The sequence below is a fragment of the Trichomycterus rosablanca genome, chromosome 1, assembly GCF_030014385.1.
Source record: "Trichomycterus rosablanca isolate fTriRos1 chromosome 1, fTriRos1.hap1, whole genome shotgun sequence".
NCBI lineage: Eukaryota > Metazoa > Chordata > Actinopteri > Siluriformes > Trichomycteridae > Trichomycterus > Trichomycterus rosablanca.
This window is the reverse complement of record NC_085988.1, coordinates 37,750,388-37,765,521: the sequence shown is the minus strand read 5'-3', so window position 1 is coordinate 37,765,521 and position 15,134 is coordinate 37,750,388. Positions and strand designations below refer to the sequence as shown.

Genomic DNA, 15,134 nt, shown 5'->3' with positions numbered 1-15,134 from the left:
GGAATAAAAACAACTACCATATGGGGAAATTTAGATTTAAAGGAAAATAGTATGATTTTGTTTGTTTATTAGGATTTTAACGTCATGTTTTACACTTTGGTTACATTCATGACAGGAACGGTAGTTACTCATTACACACAAGATTCATCAGTTCACAAGGTTATATCAAACACAGTCATGGACAATTTAGTGTCTCCAATTCACCTCACTTGCATGTCTTTGGACTGTGGGAGGAAACCGGAGCACCCGGAGGAAACCCACGTAGACACGGGGAGAACATGCAAACTCCACACAGAAAGGACCCGGTCCGCCCCACCTGGGGATCGAACCCAGGACCTTCTTGCTGTGAGGCGACAGTGCTACCCACTTAGCCACCGTGCCGCCCAAAATAGTATGAAAAGGACAGATAGTGAATTAGTTAACTGATTAGTATTACCTAATTAACTACCTAAAACTACTTAAAACTTGATTACAAACATAGAACAATTAGAAGAAACTCTTAGATAGGGCCAGCCAATGAAAAAACAAAATAGGCCAACTTCTTGGTACAGTAAAAAGGAGCAGAGACTAGATCTGTTAGAAGATTAAATACTTTCCATAGGTAAGTGTGCTTGCAACACATACAATATGATGTCAACGTGATAGCAAGTGCACTAAAATCCATACAAAATGGTGTCAAAGTGATACTAAGTGCATAAAAACTTTGTCGTAAGGAGATTTAACAGGGGAAGAACATGTAAAATGGCTCTGTTAAATGCATGCAAAACTCCAATTAAAAAAGGCAGCTGACAAGGACAGATTAAACAGGAAAGTAATTTAAGCCAGGCACCAAACTGCCACGTCAGTAACACCTCAGACAGGGAAAACTGCTTCCTCCTCATGCTCGAAAAATGCACTGTCAGCATTAGAATATTCTGACTAAAGAAAACATCCCAAGCAGCTTGGTGGCTTCCAGAAATCCAAAACAGATGAGCCTAGAAGTTATTTGGAGAGAACTGTTGAAAATAGGAAGTTCAGCAGGTTTAAACCGATTTGGCCTGCTTCTGTTCGAATGCTAAGGCCTAACAGATTTTACAAAATCCAGAGCATGTTACATGACTCTGAGGAACACTGTACAGTACACACTACACTACTCAACCGCCTGCATACCAATCAGGGCTTTCACACAATTTACACACAATTTATCAGACATCATTAAGAAAAGATATATAAAGAAATAGAAAGTATTCATTATGAATATGCAAGATGCATAATGCGAGTGTGAAAATGTAAAATAAAAGAACAGTCAAAACTTCATAGAAAGGATGCAAACTGAACAGTCCACCAGATCATCAAAAATAATGGCACTGTTTTTGGGGTACATGCAATAACTTAGAATTAATTATTTGGATATAAAACCAGCACAAACAGAGCTTTAGTGCTGTGTCTCAAACAGTGTGGTATTTAAAATACAGCAGATCTCCTTTGTGTGATTTGTAGCCTGATACATCAAGTTTAAAAAGATGAAAATTACTCACTCCTTATGGTTGTATTTATTTTTTCTATATAAGCCCATTTTCAGTTTCTTTCCCTTTCTTGAAGGTGGCTTTTTAATGGAAACTGAAACTAGCCTTTGGGAAACGTACACTATGAGTACTACTTTTTATCCGGCTGCACTCATATCGAAGGGTCGCCACAGCAAACTGGTCTGATCCACATACTTGATCTGCCACAGCTGTATGCTGGATGCGCTTTGGGGCACATCCATCCTGTTTTACCTGGGCTTGGGAGCGGCACTGTGAGCGTAGTGTCAAGCGCACCCCCCACTGCCTAGGCTGTTTGGTCAGCCAAACATGGATCTTGCTTTGTGCACTGGTGCACGATCATGTTGGAACAGGAAGGGGCCATCCCCAAACTGTTTCCACAAAGTTGGGAGCATGAAATTGTCCAAACTCTCTTGGTATGCTGAAGCATTAAGAGTTCCTTTCACTGGAACTAAGGGGCCGAGCCCAACTCCTGAAAAACAACCCCACACCATAATCCCCCCTCCACCAAACTTTTCACTTGGCACAATGCAGTCAGACAAGTACTGTTCTCCTGGCAACCGGCAAACCCAGACGGAGAAGCGTGAATTATCACTCCAGAGAACACGTCTCCACTGCTCTAGAGTCCAGTGGGGGTGTGCTTTACACCACTGCATCCGACACTTTGCATTGTGCTTGGTGGGGTAAGGTTTGGATGCAGCTGCTCGGCCATGGAAATGGGTGAGTGAATACTTTTGGCAATATAGTGTATTTTTCTGTAATTTTTTTCTAATTATTTATGCGTTTTCTCCCTTTTCCTTCCAATTTAGTGTAGTCAATTTGTGTTCCACTGCTGTGGATCCCCGATTGTGTTCGAGGAGGGTAAATTGCTGCTCACGTGCCCTCCTACGCATCCTGGCGGACCCCTTTTTTTACACCTGTGCTTCTGCACAGACGCCTCTATTCGCTAACCAGGGTCCTTGCACAGCATTTGAAAACCCCACCCACTTAGTCCAGTCATTTCACCACCCAGCAGACACAGTGGCCAATTTGTGTCTGCAGCAGGCACTGCCAATTGTGCCAGCTAGATGGCGCCCAGCCTACTGGTAGCAGAGCCGAGAGTCGAACCAAGGTGTTCAGAATCTCAGCTCTGGTGTACTAGCGAAATTTAAATAAATCAAAAAGATGAACATAATTCAACTTAAACTGCTGTTTTGAGTCAGAAAGCAGCATGACTTCATTAAAAGTGCAAACTTGGGTGAACATGGAAAACTGATCAGAGATCAGGATTCCATTCAAGCAAAAAAAAAAAAAAAAAAAAAAAAACCTTCTTTTCACTTCCTGTCCACAAAGACTGCTGACTCTGCACAGCCTGCCCTGTTTGGACCTCTCTCCGCCTTCTCTTCCTCCCTCCTGCCCCCCTTTATCTCCCACACTCCATTGTGTGATTTGGACCTGATCCACTCCCTGAATGCAGATTTGGGTGCCGGGTCAGAACACAGTAATGAATGGAGCCATGGCTGCTGAAAATGAGCCCCGCTGTCGTGTATGAAAGCCTACTTTATGGCCTCGTCCTCTGGCCGCACTTCCTGAGTGAACATTGCTCTTGTACTGTCAATTGCCTCTTTAGTCTCATCCTGCAAGGACAAGATATCTACATAGGCTGGGGAGAGAAGCATATATGGCAAATAAGCCTAACTTATTGTTCCATAATGGGCTGTACAATTACAAAAATTGCCACAACTTGACGCAAACCCATAATACGTGCTTATGTACTGTGAACAATCAGGTGATGCAATATTCCCAGTTTAAGTCTTTAATATTTAAAAAAGTGTAAAATAAGTGCCATTCAGTATTTTATGACTTCAATCATACAATTCCTGCAATCTTAGGTGGAGTATGCTTACTTTGTACACCACATGTACAGTGGGGCCAAAAAGTATTTAGTCAGCCACTGATTGTGCAGGTTCTCCTACTTAGAAAGATGAGAGAGGTCTGTAATTTTCATCATAGGTACACTTCAACTATGAGAGACAAAATGAGAAAAAAAAATCCAGGAAATCACATTGTAGGATTTTTAAAGAATTTATTTGTAAATTATGGTGGAAAATAAGTATTTGGTCACCCACAAACAAGCAAGATTTCTGGCTCTCACAGGCCTGTAACTTCTTCTTTAAGAAGCTCTTCTGTCCTCCACTCGTTACCTGTATTAATGGCACCTGTTTGACCTCGTTATCTGTATAAAAGACACCTGTCCACAGCCTCAAACAGTCAGACTCCAAACTCAACCATGGCCAAGACCAAAGAGCTGTCGAAGGACACCAGGAAGAAAACTGTAGACCTGCACCAGGCTGGGAAGAGTGAATCTACAATAGGCAAGCAGGTTGGTGTGAATAAATCAACTGTGGGAGCAATTGTAAGAAAATGGAAGACATACAAGACCATTGATAATCTCCCTCGATCTGGGGCCCCACGCAAGATCTCATCCCGTGGGGTCAAAATGATCATGAGAACAGTGAGCAAAAATCCCAGAACTACACGGAGGGACCTGATGAATGACCTGCAGAGAGCTGGGACCAAAGTAACAAAGGCTACCATCAGTAACACACTACGCAGAGAGGGACTCAAATCCTGCAGTGCCAGGCGTGTCCCCCTGCTTAAGCCAGTACATGTCCAGGCCCGTCTGATGTTTGCCAGAGAGCATATGGATGATCCAGAAGAGGATTGGGAGAATATCATGTGGTCAGATGAAACCAAAATGGAACTTTTTGGTAAAAACTCAACTCGTCGTGTTTGGAGGAAGAAGAATGCTGAGTTGCATCCCAAGAACACCATACCTACTGTGAAGCATGGGGGTGGAAACATCATGCTTTGGGGCTGTTTTTCTGCAAAGGGGACAGGACGACTGATCCGTGTTAAGGGAAGAATGAACGGGGCCATGTATCGTGAGATTTTCCATCAGTGAGAGCATTGAAGATGGAACGTGGCTGGGTCTTCCAGCATGACAATGATCCCAAACACACCGCTCGGGCAACGAAGGAGTGGCTCCGTAAAAAGCATTTCAAGGTCCTGCAGTGGCCTAGCCAGTCTCCAGACCTCAACCTCATAGAAAATTTGTGGAGGGAGTTGAAAGTCCGTGTTGCCCAGCGACAGCCCCAAAACATCACTGCTCTAGAGGAGATCTGCATGGAGGAATGGGCCAAAATACCAGCTACAGTGTGTGCAAACCTGGTGAAGACTTACAGGAAACGTTTGACCTCTGTCATTGCCAACAAAGGTTATGTTACAAAGTATTGAGTTGAACTTTTGTTATTGATCAAATACTTATTTTCCACCATAATTTACAAATAAATTCTTTAAAAATCCTACAATGTGATTTCCTGGGTTTTTTTTCTCATTTTGTCTCTCATAGTTGAAGTGTACCTATGATGAAAATTACAGACCTCTCTCATCTTTCTAAGTAGGAGAACTTGCACGATCAGTGGCTGACTAAATACTTTTTGGCCCCACTGTAATTTTAGCAAACTATCAATTTAAATAGCATGAAATTTGTGACACAGCATGTATGTGATACCAGCACCTCTTCTCTGATGTTTTGTTCTTTATTGACTCATTATTACATAACCTAATACAACAGTGAGTTGTAAAATAGCCTAGCCCTGCTTGGTGTTTCAGTATTTTGAATGCTTATAGTTACTAGTCGAGAAGAAAGTAAAGAAAGTAAAGAAATCGCCATATAACCAATGCTAATCTAGCTGCCAGATTCTCTAGGGAAGGATGATTCAACTGCCATGTTAAATACAACTGTGTAGATTATGGATGCATTTTTTTTCCAATTTCTTTTAAGCAATAACCAGCCAATGGATAACCAATAAGCAACACGCTCAAGGTGTCCAATTAACATATAAACACCAGTTTCATAACAACTTCGTGCTTAATTAACGTAACAACAGTGAAGGTGGTAGTAATGTAGAACAGCAAGATAAATGTAAACACCGTGAGCAGAACCAGTGTAGATTGCAGCAACCAGTTCATTACAAGCACAAACATTCTAATCATAATGAATAAAGATGTATTTGGTACATTTAAAATTTTCCAACATTAGCGTAGATATTATAAGATGGTAAACAGAGTTTTACCTTTATACTGGGACATGATGTAGAATCATTTTCAGTCATGCAAAATCCGTAATAGTTCGGCCATTCATAATTTAAATAACAATAGTGCATGCTCGGCTTAAAACGGCAGCTTACTCTCTCAGAGGGAAACTGGCACATGCACACTGAGGGTGAGTTTCAACTCAGCGGTCTGCTGTTCAAAATGAATTTAAAAGCGAGAACCTCACATTGACCAACTGCATTAATGCAGGCTGGTGTTAATCACACAGTTGTAATCCAGCACTCACCAGTGAAAGTTATGAAATAACACTGTGTGTAAATGAACTTTTCTCATACAGAAATGCTCACTGCAGTAACTTACAAATAAGTGTAAATGCTTCAAAGCTGCAGCATTAACTGTCGCTTTAAACCTACACTGACACACAAACACCAAACACACCATGCCTTTACATTTATACACAAACATCCAATAAAAACAACACATGAATCAGACTGAATTAACGTATTTCATCACAGAACGGCATCTAAGTTAACAGAACAACAGTATTAGTCAAAATGTTCACCAAACAGTTGCTTGCAGGTTCTTAATATGTAGATGTGTAGCCCCCAAATCAATAACAAGTGCACACTTTACTGGACTGTTTCAATTTCACATCTGTGTGGTGTCCTAAGCTGAATGGTTTACACACATTTTGCATGAGCTGTTAGAAGAGTACATCCAGAGGTGTCTAGAAAGTACTATATTTGCCTAAGTTTGCATTTAATTTAGCTCAGTGTAAATGTTAGAACACTGAATTAAACAACAACATTCGAAACAGTTCAGATTAATATTATATTACTGCAGTTACATCTAAAAAACTTGGCATTTGTAACAATGAATAAATAAGTAAATGAATACTCATGAGCTTAAGTTGGCTTATTACTACTATGGCTAATTAATTCATACGGCCTGCAAAAACTAATTAGATTTAATATTTATTTATACCTAATATAATACAATTTAGCCCTAAATACTTCGCATTTACAAGCTAGACAGTCAATGTCACTTTAAGGAGTGGTAGATATAAAGATTTAACATGCATTGTATTCTATTAAGCACAGTATTTAAAGATAATTATGCAATAAAATAATTTTATTCTAAAAATGCTAAATACCAGTTTTAAATAATACTTTAATATTGAGCAAAATAATCATGATTTAAGGTTGTAGGCATGATTTATACTAAAACTGTTTACATTAGAGCATGGCTGGCACATCAGTCTTTTAGGTCACAATTACTGACATCTGGGTTAGAATCTCAGTAGTGCTATTGACCGGCCAGGCATCTACACAGACAATACTGGCTACGTGTTAGTGGGGGATGGATAAAGTCCCCCGATGGACTGGTGTCCTGTCCAGTTTATTTCTGCCTTTTGCCCAGTGTTCTGCGGTAGAACCAGACCTGCCACAACTCTAATTAGAATAAAATTAAATGACCTTTATATTTCCTAGATCATTAGAATTCCTGAAATTAACAAACATTGTACTTAGTATGGCAGAACCACACACTAAACCTTTTGTGATTGGTTATTTGGCAACTTTTACGTGTTTACAAAGCAAAGCGTCACCTTCTTGCCTGTAGCAATATAGATACACAAGCCAGAATTTGCAATAAGGCACATGTATTTAAATCTCACAGCACGATTAGAGAGGTAGCATGTGTTTCATCCCTCTATGCTGGCACTTCAACTTCATGCCTTAAGTTATATTCAACTCTGATAACAGTCATTTTCTTTAATGGGAAGTAAAATACATTCTACATTGCCTATATAATTTAAAGTTTTCTACTTTACACTATCCAAATATTTGCAGTCAACCAAGCAACCTTGACTCAGCACACAGTTGCTGATAGTGTATATGCTAAACCTTTTACAGCTCTAACAAGTTTAAAACCTTGGCGGATACCACTCTGGAATGTAATGCCCTCCCTCAACAAACGTGGTGAGCTACAGGCATGAGCACAATGCCTTACCTGTTCCTGTTCGTCCAGCTAAGAGTGAGAAAAATGAAGTGCAACTGGTTAATGCTTCCTTCCCTGCAAGCGATTTACTGCTGCCTGGGACACAACCGCAGGAAATAGTTAAAATCCCAACTAGGCCTATTAGTCCCAAGAGTGCCCGACGGCCTCGGAACATTTCCAACAGGCTTCGCTTAAGCAGCGTGTTGGTATAAAATGTAACTGTATAGCAAAGCTGAATGAGGGGAAACTGTTCATACAGCATATGGACAAATGGGCCACAAGCTTTTACACTAAAGGACAATGTGTGGCTATAAACGAAAATAACTACTGAAGGAAAAAGTTAATATAAAAAACATATATATATATTTACATAAGTACTTTCAAAAGTTAATTTTAGCATACTGCCTGTCAGAGAAATCAATTTAATTACATTGTATTACTAGTAAATATTTCTTTTCATTATTTCATACATTGCAATTTTGATTTCTAGTTGTCTTATCAAAATCATGTTTTGATATTCTAAATTCATTCTAAAGTAGAGATACAAACTTTGCCAGTTTCTTTTAGCTGATAACCAACTACACTGGCTGATGGTTAATGATAACCTACAAGCTAATAGCGACCAATCAAAATGTAAAATCATCACTTCACATCACCCAGTCACTTAAGCTACACTAATTAAAATAGTGTAGTAGTGAATGTGTGAATAATGTAAAGCAGTAAGATGAACACTGTGAGCAGAACCAGTTAAACATTCAAAATGTAATTTTATACAGTTTGTAGCGAAGAGTTCTTTCCAAGTGCTAATTAAGCACACTAATAAAAAAAAATAAAAATGCAGTCTGTATTTTTTATGCATCCCCCCCCAACTTTCCTCCCTGCATATCCAATTATGCAATTTGTGCCATCTTAACCGTTGTTAAACTGTTTTTATTTAATTAAGCATAAAGTTGTTATGAAACTGGTGTTTACATTTTAATTGGACACCTTGAGCTTGTTGGTTATTGGTTACAGCTTCTTTTCACCGACTTGAGGTGGGTTTATATGAGGATCCGTACTACGCATTCAGAGTCACACACCAATCTCCATTATACCAGTCTATGTTGGGGTGCCGTCGATCAGCAGGCAGAGGTCGCAGTTGCGATTATGAGGAATCCCTACAGCCTCCCTCCCACGGACCAGCCAATCATTGTCCATGTAGGCACTTGACTAGCTGTCAGCAGGGCTGAGGTTCGAACTCACAAGCTAAACATGTCAGTACTGGTGGGCTAGCGTGATTGACCGTTGCACCACCAGCCCAGCACTGTTGTATTTTAAAACTTCATATCATTAGTTTAGTTATTTACCTTCATACTAGGACATGATGCAAAATATTCACATCATTTAATGTGTAATAGATCAATTGTTCATCATTGAGATAATAAAAATGCATAACAAGTTTTCCTGTTTGAATTAAAATTTCTGAATTCGGCTGTAAGCAGAGCTGACATACACAACACAATGACTTCTACACTTCATGTACTTCACAACAATCAGAGTAAACTTATTTTGCATTTACAGCCACTGTTTAAATATATATATATTTGACCTTGAGAATACCATAATATTTCGATTTTGGGAATAAGGTCATTATATTTTGATAATAAATTAGTAATATTTCCATTTCAAGAATAAAATCATAATATTTTGATTTTGAGAATAAATCGTACAAACACAAAAAGTAAAAGATTTTCAATGCTTTTGCTGATTACTGTATTAATAAAAACCTATTTACAATTCGATGTCTTCAACTTGATACAAAAAGTTGGAACAGAGGCAAAATAAGGGTAAAATGTTAATAGAACACTGAAGGTACAGTGTTTTGAAATATTCAACAATAAGCAGGTGAACTGGTAACAGGTCAGGGAGTCATAATATAAAAGAAGGATCCACTAAAAGCTCAGTCTGTACAAGCAATGATGGGGTGTGGCTCACAACTACAAAAGCCAACAACTGTCATAATAATATGGGGGTGCATCAGTGGCCACAGCATGGGTGACTTTCATATGTGTGAAAGTACCTTTAACGTGGAGGCAAAGTCTGTGCCAAGGTTATTCTATATGCTCTACAACAGCATGGCTTCAGAGTCACAGTGTGTGTGCTTGACTGGCCTGCCTGCAGTGCATGAAGTGAATCAGATGACGGCAACCACAAACTGTTGAGCAACTTTAGTCTCTAATCAAGCAAGAAGCAACAGAAACTGTACCTGCAAAACTCCAACATTTAGTGTCCTCAGTTTCCAAACCATTAAAAAATTGTCATTAATAGGAAAGCTGATGGAACACAGTGCTACAACTGATGGAACACAGTGCTACAACATGCCTGTCACAACTGACTGTGTTGCAGGCATTAATTATAAATGTGCTTATATGTACAAAATACAATTAAGTTACTCTATTTTTACTCTAGTTTTTCCATAGGTTTATGGTGGGGTTTACATAAATTAGCAAACAGAATATGTCAGCACTTATTAGTTTACATGGAAACAAATGGTTCTTTTTTGCACACCATTCTCTAATATGTTTGTTTGTTTGTTTGTTGGGATTTTAATGTCATGTTTTACATTTTGGTTACATTCATGACAGGAACAGTAGTTACTCATTACACAAGGTTCATCAGTTCACAAGGTTATATCGAACACAGTCATGGACAATTTAGTGTCTCCAATTCACCTCACTTGAACTTTGGACTGTGGGAGGAAACCGGAGCACCTGGAGTAAACCCACGCAGACATGGGGAGAACATGCAAACTCCACACAGAAAGGACCGGGACCGCCCGACCTGGGGATCGAACCCAGGACCTTCTTGCTGTGAGGCGACAATGCTACCCACTTAGCCACCGTGCCGCCCCTCTAATATGTAACCAAGTAAACCTCACTTGACTGTAAACAGTGTCACCCATGTTTAGGCAGCTTTTAATTTGTCGGATTCCATTCTTGGTGTTTTTGGATTATGTTTTACCATCCAGACACATTGTGGGTTTTCTACCCAAACCTGGCAGATGCATATCACTTTATTTTTGTTTTTAGTGTGCACACACACACACACACACACACACACACACACACACACACACACACACACACACACACACACACATATATATATATATATATATATATATATATATATATATATATATATATGGCTATATTGGCCTCATTGTGCAATATTGTCACATGTCACTTTACTATTTAATAATTTATTTACTATTCAATCTTTAAACTAAAACTATACCTCATGCATTATTACAGTTACCAGTTATTTATTATATGTAAATTACAAGAAATACTTAGTTCTAGTTTTTCTGTTTGCTTTTGTACTGTTAATTATTTTTTGTATTATGCTACTGGGGCTTTAATTTCCTTCGGGATCAATAAAGTATCTATCTATCTATGTATCTATGTATCTATCTATCTATCTATCTATCTATGTATCTATGTATCTATCTATCTATCTATCTATCTATGTATCTATGTATCTATCTATCTATCTATCTATCTATCTATCTATCTATGTATCTATCGCCAAACTGTCCCTGTTTATATGGGCACAGATAAATAACCGCTATGGTAGATTATAATGGCTATGGGCAAATTAAGAGGACAAGACACAGTTAAAAGACATTACAGAGCTTTTCATAAATCCCTCTAAAAACTCAAAGACAAAACAGTATTTAGATAGAGAAAAGGAACAGTTGCTAAAAATCTAATCACTAGTATAATTAAACTACTGACTTTGACTGTGTGTACTACACCTGCAGCCTTGTGTTAATTCAACACTATGAGTGTTAGTGGTGTGTATTTCTCCACATGATCTCCCAGTGCCTGTGGTAAACAAACCGGAATCAGGCCTACAATGTAGAAGGAAATAACCAGTCTACAATCTGATGATCTGTTATACTTCAACTCGATATGTAATCAATGCAGCAGGAAGAATTCGCCTGCAGATCTAGAGCAGTGACACTCCTGTTCCTGCATTAGTGCAGGTCACGTCAAGTGACCAGGCAAGCAGCCCGATCGAGGAACACTGCATTCCTCATGTCAATCCAGACCTAACCAGCAAAAGCAGTTTGGAAAAAAACGCAATAAAGCCATCATTCACTACACAGCCATGAGAATGAAAACACGACCATAAAGAACAGGCTCACAGAACTTGAGAAAGTGAGGTGGAGAGAGTATGCACAACTTACGATGCATTTCCTGCCAAGGTAGTTGAAGAGACAATCGTTCTCCTGCGGGGTGAGGAGCAAAGAGCCCACATTAGGCGGTTTCCTCTGAGGAGGCTGTCCACTCATGTTGATAAAACACGAGCTCGATCAGTCCAAACGCTTCAAATCTTAAATCTGTTTGCTGTAAAAATCGAAGCGATCAGTGATCACCATGGCCTGCACTCGGCCCATCCTGGAACTGCATTCCGCAAAACACCCGACTTGGAGCTTGTGTTTCTTACACCTCGCGCCGTTCACAAACAAATCACAGAATTTCGCCGATAAACAACAAGTTTGATCGTTTCAACACGCGATAAACTGCCAAACATAAACTTTCATCCCGAACTCCCACAGCAACAACGATCCCTCAATCCAACATGGCAGCTCGCTGGATGAACCCATGACGCGCTCACGAAAGAGGGGGGGATTCAACCATTCCATTGGAATGTTATTTTTATATACAAAAAGACTGCCTTCAGCACACTTATACAACAAAAACAATGAACAATTTACGTCAAATTTCACCTAAAACGTCTTGTTTTAGGTGAAATATACAATGACATTTAAGCCAATGTGTTTTATTTGTTGCTCTACCCCTCCTGTATGAATGGTTTATTCCTGTTTTCCCGTGCATTCTGCAGTATGCGGACGGATGAGTTCGGGATGGGCGGAGTCTGAACAAAGGTGGAGGGTAGGGTACCGTGACGACATTGCAACAAGGTAAATGACACAACCAGACTGGAGTTAGCGTGTCCCAACTGCGAAGCGTTCCTCTCAAAATGCAAATTTCACACGAATATTATTACATTTATCTGGCTAGTTTCCACCAACAAGAGATATACATAAATTATCTGCTTATAGTTATTACATTTGGAATTAATATATTACATTTAACCGTCGCAAACCGTGACTCTGAAAACTCTGCCCCCACCCCCATCCTTCTGACAAAAAACACCCAGCATAGTTCAGTGTGTCCTATGACAGTGTTTAAACATGTTTTATATTGACTTATACTTATACAGCTATAACACATCATACACTGATCAGCCATAACATTAAAACCACCTCCTTATTTCTACACTCACTGTCCACTTTATCAGCTCCACTTACCATATAGAAGCACTTTGTAGTTCTACAATTACTGACTGTAGTCCATCTGCTTCTCTACATACTTTTAAAGGCTGCTTTCACCCTGTTCTTCAATGGTCAGGACCACTACAGAGTAGGTATTATTCGGGTGGTGGATCATTCTTAGCACTGCAGTGACACTGACATGGTGGTGGTGTGTTAGTGTGTGTTGTGCTGGTATGAGTGGATCAGACACAGCAATGCTGATGGAGTTTTTAAACACCTCACTGTCACTGTGACCACTGATGAAGGTCTAGAAGATGACCAGCTCAAACAGCAGCAATAGATGAGCGATCGTCTCTGACTTTACATCTACAAAGTGGACCAACTAGGTAGGAGTATCTAATAGAGTGGACAGTGAGTGGACATGGTATTTAAAAACTCCAGCAGTGCTGCTGTGTCTGATCCACTCATACCAGAACAACACACACTAACACACCACCACCATGTCATTATCACTGCAGTGCTGAGAATGATCCACCACCTAAATAATACCTGCTCTGTGGTGGTTCTATGGGAGTCCTGACAATTGAAGAACAGCACGAAAGGGGGCTAACAAAGCATGCAGAGAAACAGATGGACTACAGTCAGTAATTGTATAACTACAAAGTGTTCCTATATGGTACAAGGAGGTGGTTTTAATGTTATGGCTGATCGGTGTATATACAGTTTTTGCAATGCTCAATCATATACTAAAACAAACCCATTTACCATTCTCAAGTGCCAGGACATTGAGTATTTCTTTATTTGTGAAACCAGTATGAAAGCATATCCTTATTCTCAACATCCCTCATTTTACCATAAGGGGTAATTGGTATCTTCCTGTGACACATCCTTTATTCATAATAATTCAACTTTTTTCAAGTAAGTATTTATTCTCAAAATATTATGAAGTCAAATAAATATTACAAAGTTTACTAAGTCCATACAACACTGTCTCAGTGAGTTCTCCTAAAATACTGCAAAAGTTAAGAAACAAAAATTAAGACCAAGTTCATTAAATTCTGCCTTTTAAATGCATCTAGCAAACAGTTTTCACATAAACAAAATTGCTCAATTCTTAAACAAAAGGCAAATCCTCTTTACAAATAAATACTTTATATTACACAAGCTTCGTGTACAGTACAGTGCACATGCTTCAATGTAATTATTGAATATAAGAACAGCCACAACTACCGGCCCATGTGTGACTTTACTATCGTCAAACCTGTGGTATACTTCAACATGTCCATGTAGAACCATGTGTGTATGTGTGTTAAAAGAACACTGGTCAATTACAAATTATAAAATTATAAATTCTCCAAAAAACGTGTGTGTGTATGTGTGGGTGTGTGTGTGTGTGTGTTTGTGGCACAGTAAGAGCAACATAATAATATTTCTGAGTCAGTAGGCAGGTTGACACATGTGCCAACCAACCCTAAAATCAATGCACCATCAAACCCCACCCACTACAAAACACAACTTTACACTTATGTTATTTCACACAGCTGGCATTACTTATACCTCCCTTCCAACTATTACATAAAATACATCTGATTCAGCTTGTTTAAACTTTTCTTAAGGAATCCAGCCACAACTGCACTGAGTGAGAAATGAAAGCTAAAAATAGCCCTATGCCTTATTATCTTCATGACTTCAATAACATATTGTCATAAAATATCTTTGTTTATTTATTTTAATTTATGTTCATCAACCACTTAATCCTGGTCAATGTCATGTCCAGTTCCACTGGGAAAAACACTGTGGGCAAGGCAGAATTCCCCTGGAATCCATCACAGGGCTTCAGTTATTTTCCACTCAGACATAGCCAATCATGTCTGTGTAAACAAACGGCCATTTGAGTGACCATTGAAGAAATGACAATTATTTATTACTTTGCTTAAATAAGATTAGATTTAAATCTTAAAGTCAACCTTACTGTAACATAAAATCAAATACTTACTAAAGCATCAAAACTGATAGATAGAAATAAATAAATACAATTAATAATGCAAATATTTTATATTAAATACAATTAGTAAAAGTTGGCTGTGAATAACAGTCACTTGTCATGTCATTAGCAGTTTCAAGTTTTCCCCCACTAATAATACAAGTGGAATACTGAGTAGATAGCACAATTCCCACAGTTTAGAGTTGAT

General features: G+C 38.9%; 1 protein-coding gene across 2 annotated transcripts in view; it reads right to left on the bottom strand.

The window, feature by feature from the left end:
* The window catches only part of wasla (WASP like actin nucleation promoting factor a), a 39,924-nt gene extending 27,680 nt beyond the window's left edge, over window positions 1–12,244 (bottom strand). For both annotated transcript variants that reach the window (XM_062992305.1, XM_062992311.1), the window contains exon 1: window positions 11,851–12,244. In XM_062992305.1, coding sequence (XP_062848375.1) covers window positions 11,851–11,955 — 105 coding nt within the window. In that variant the 5' untranslated portion in view covers window positions 11,956–12,244. The remainder of the gene's footprint in view (window positions 1–11,850) is intronic.
* Between the last annotated feature and the right edge of the window lie 2,890 nt (window positions 12,245–15,134).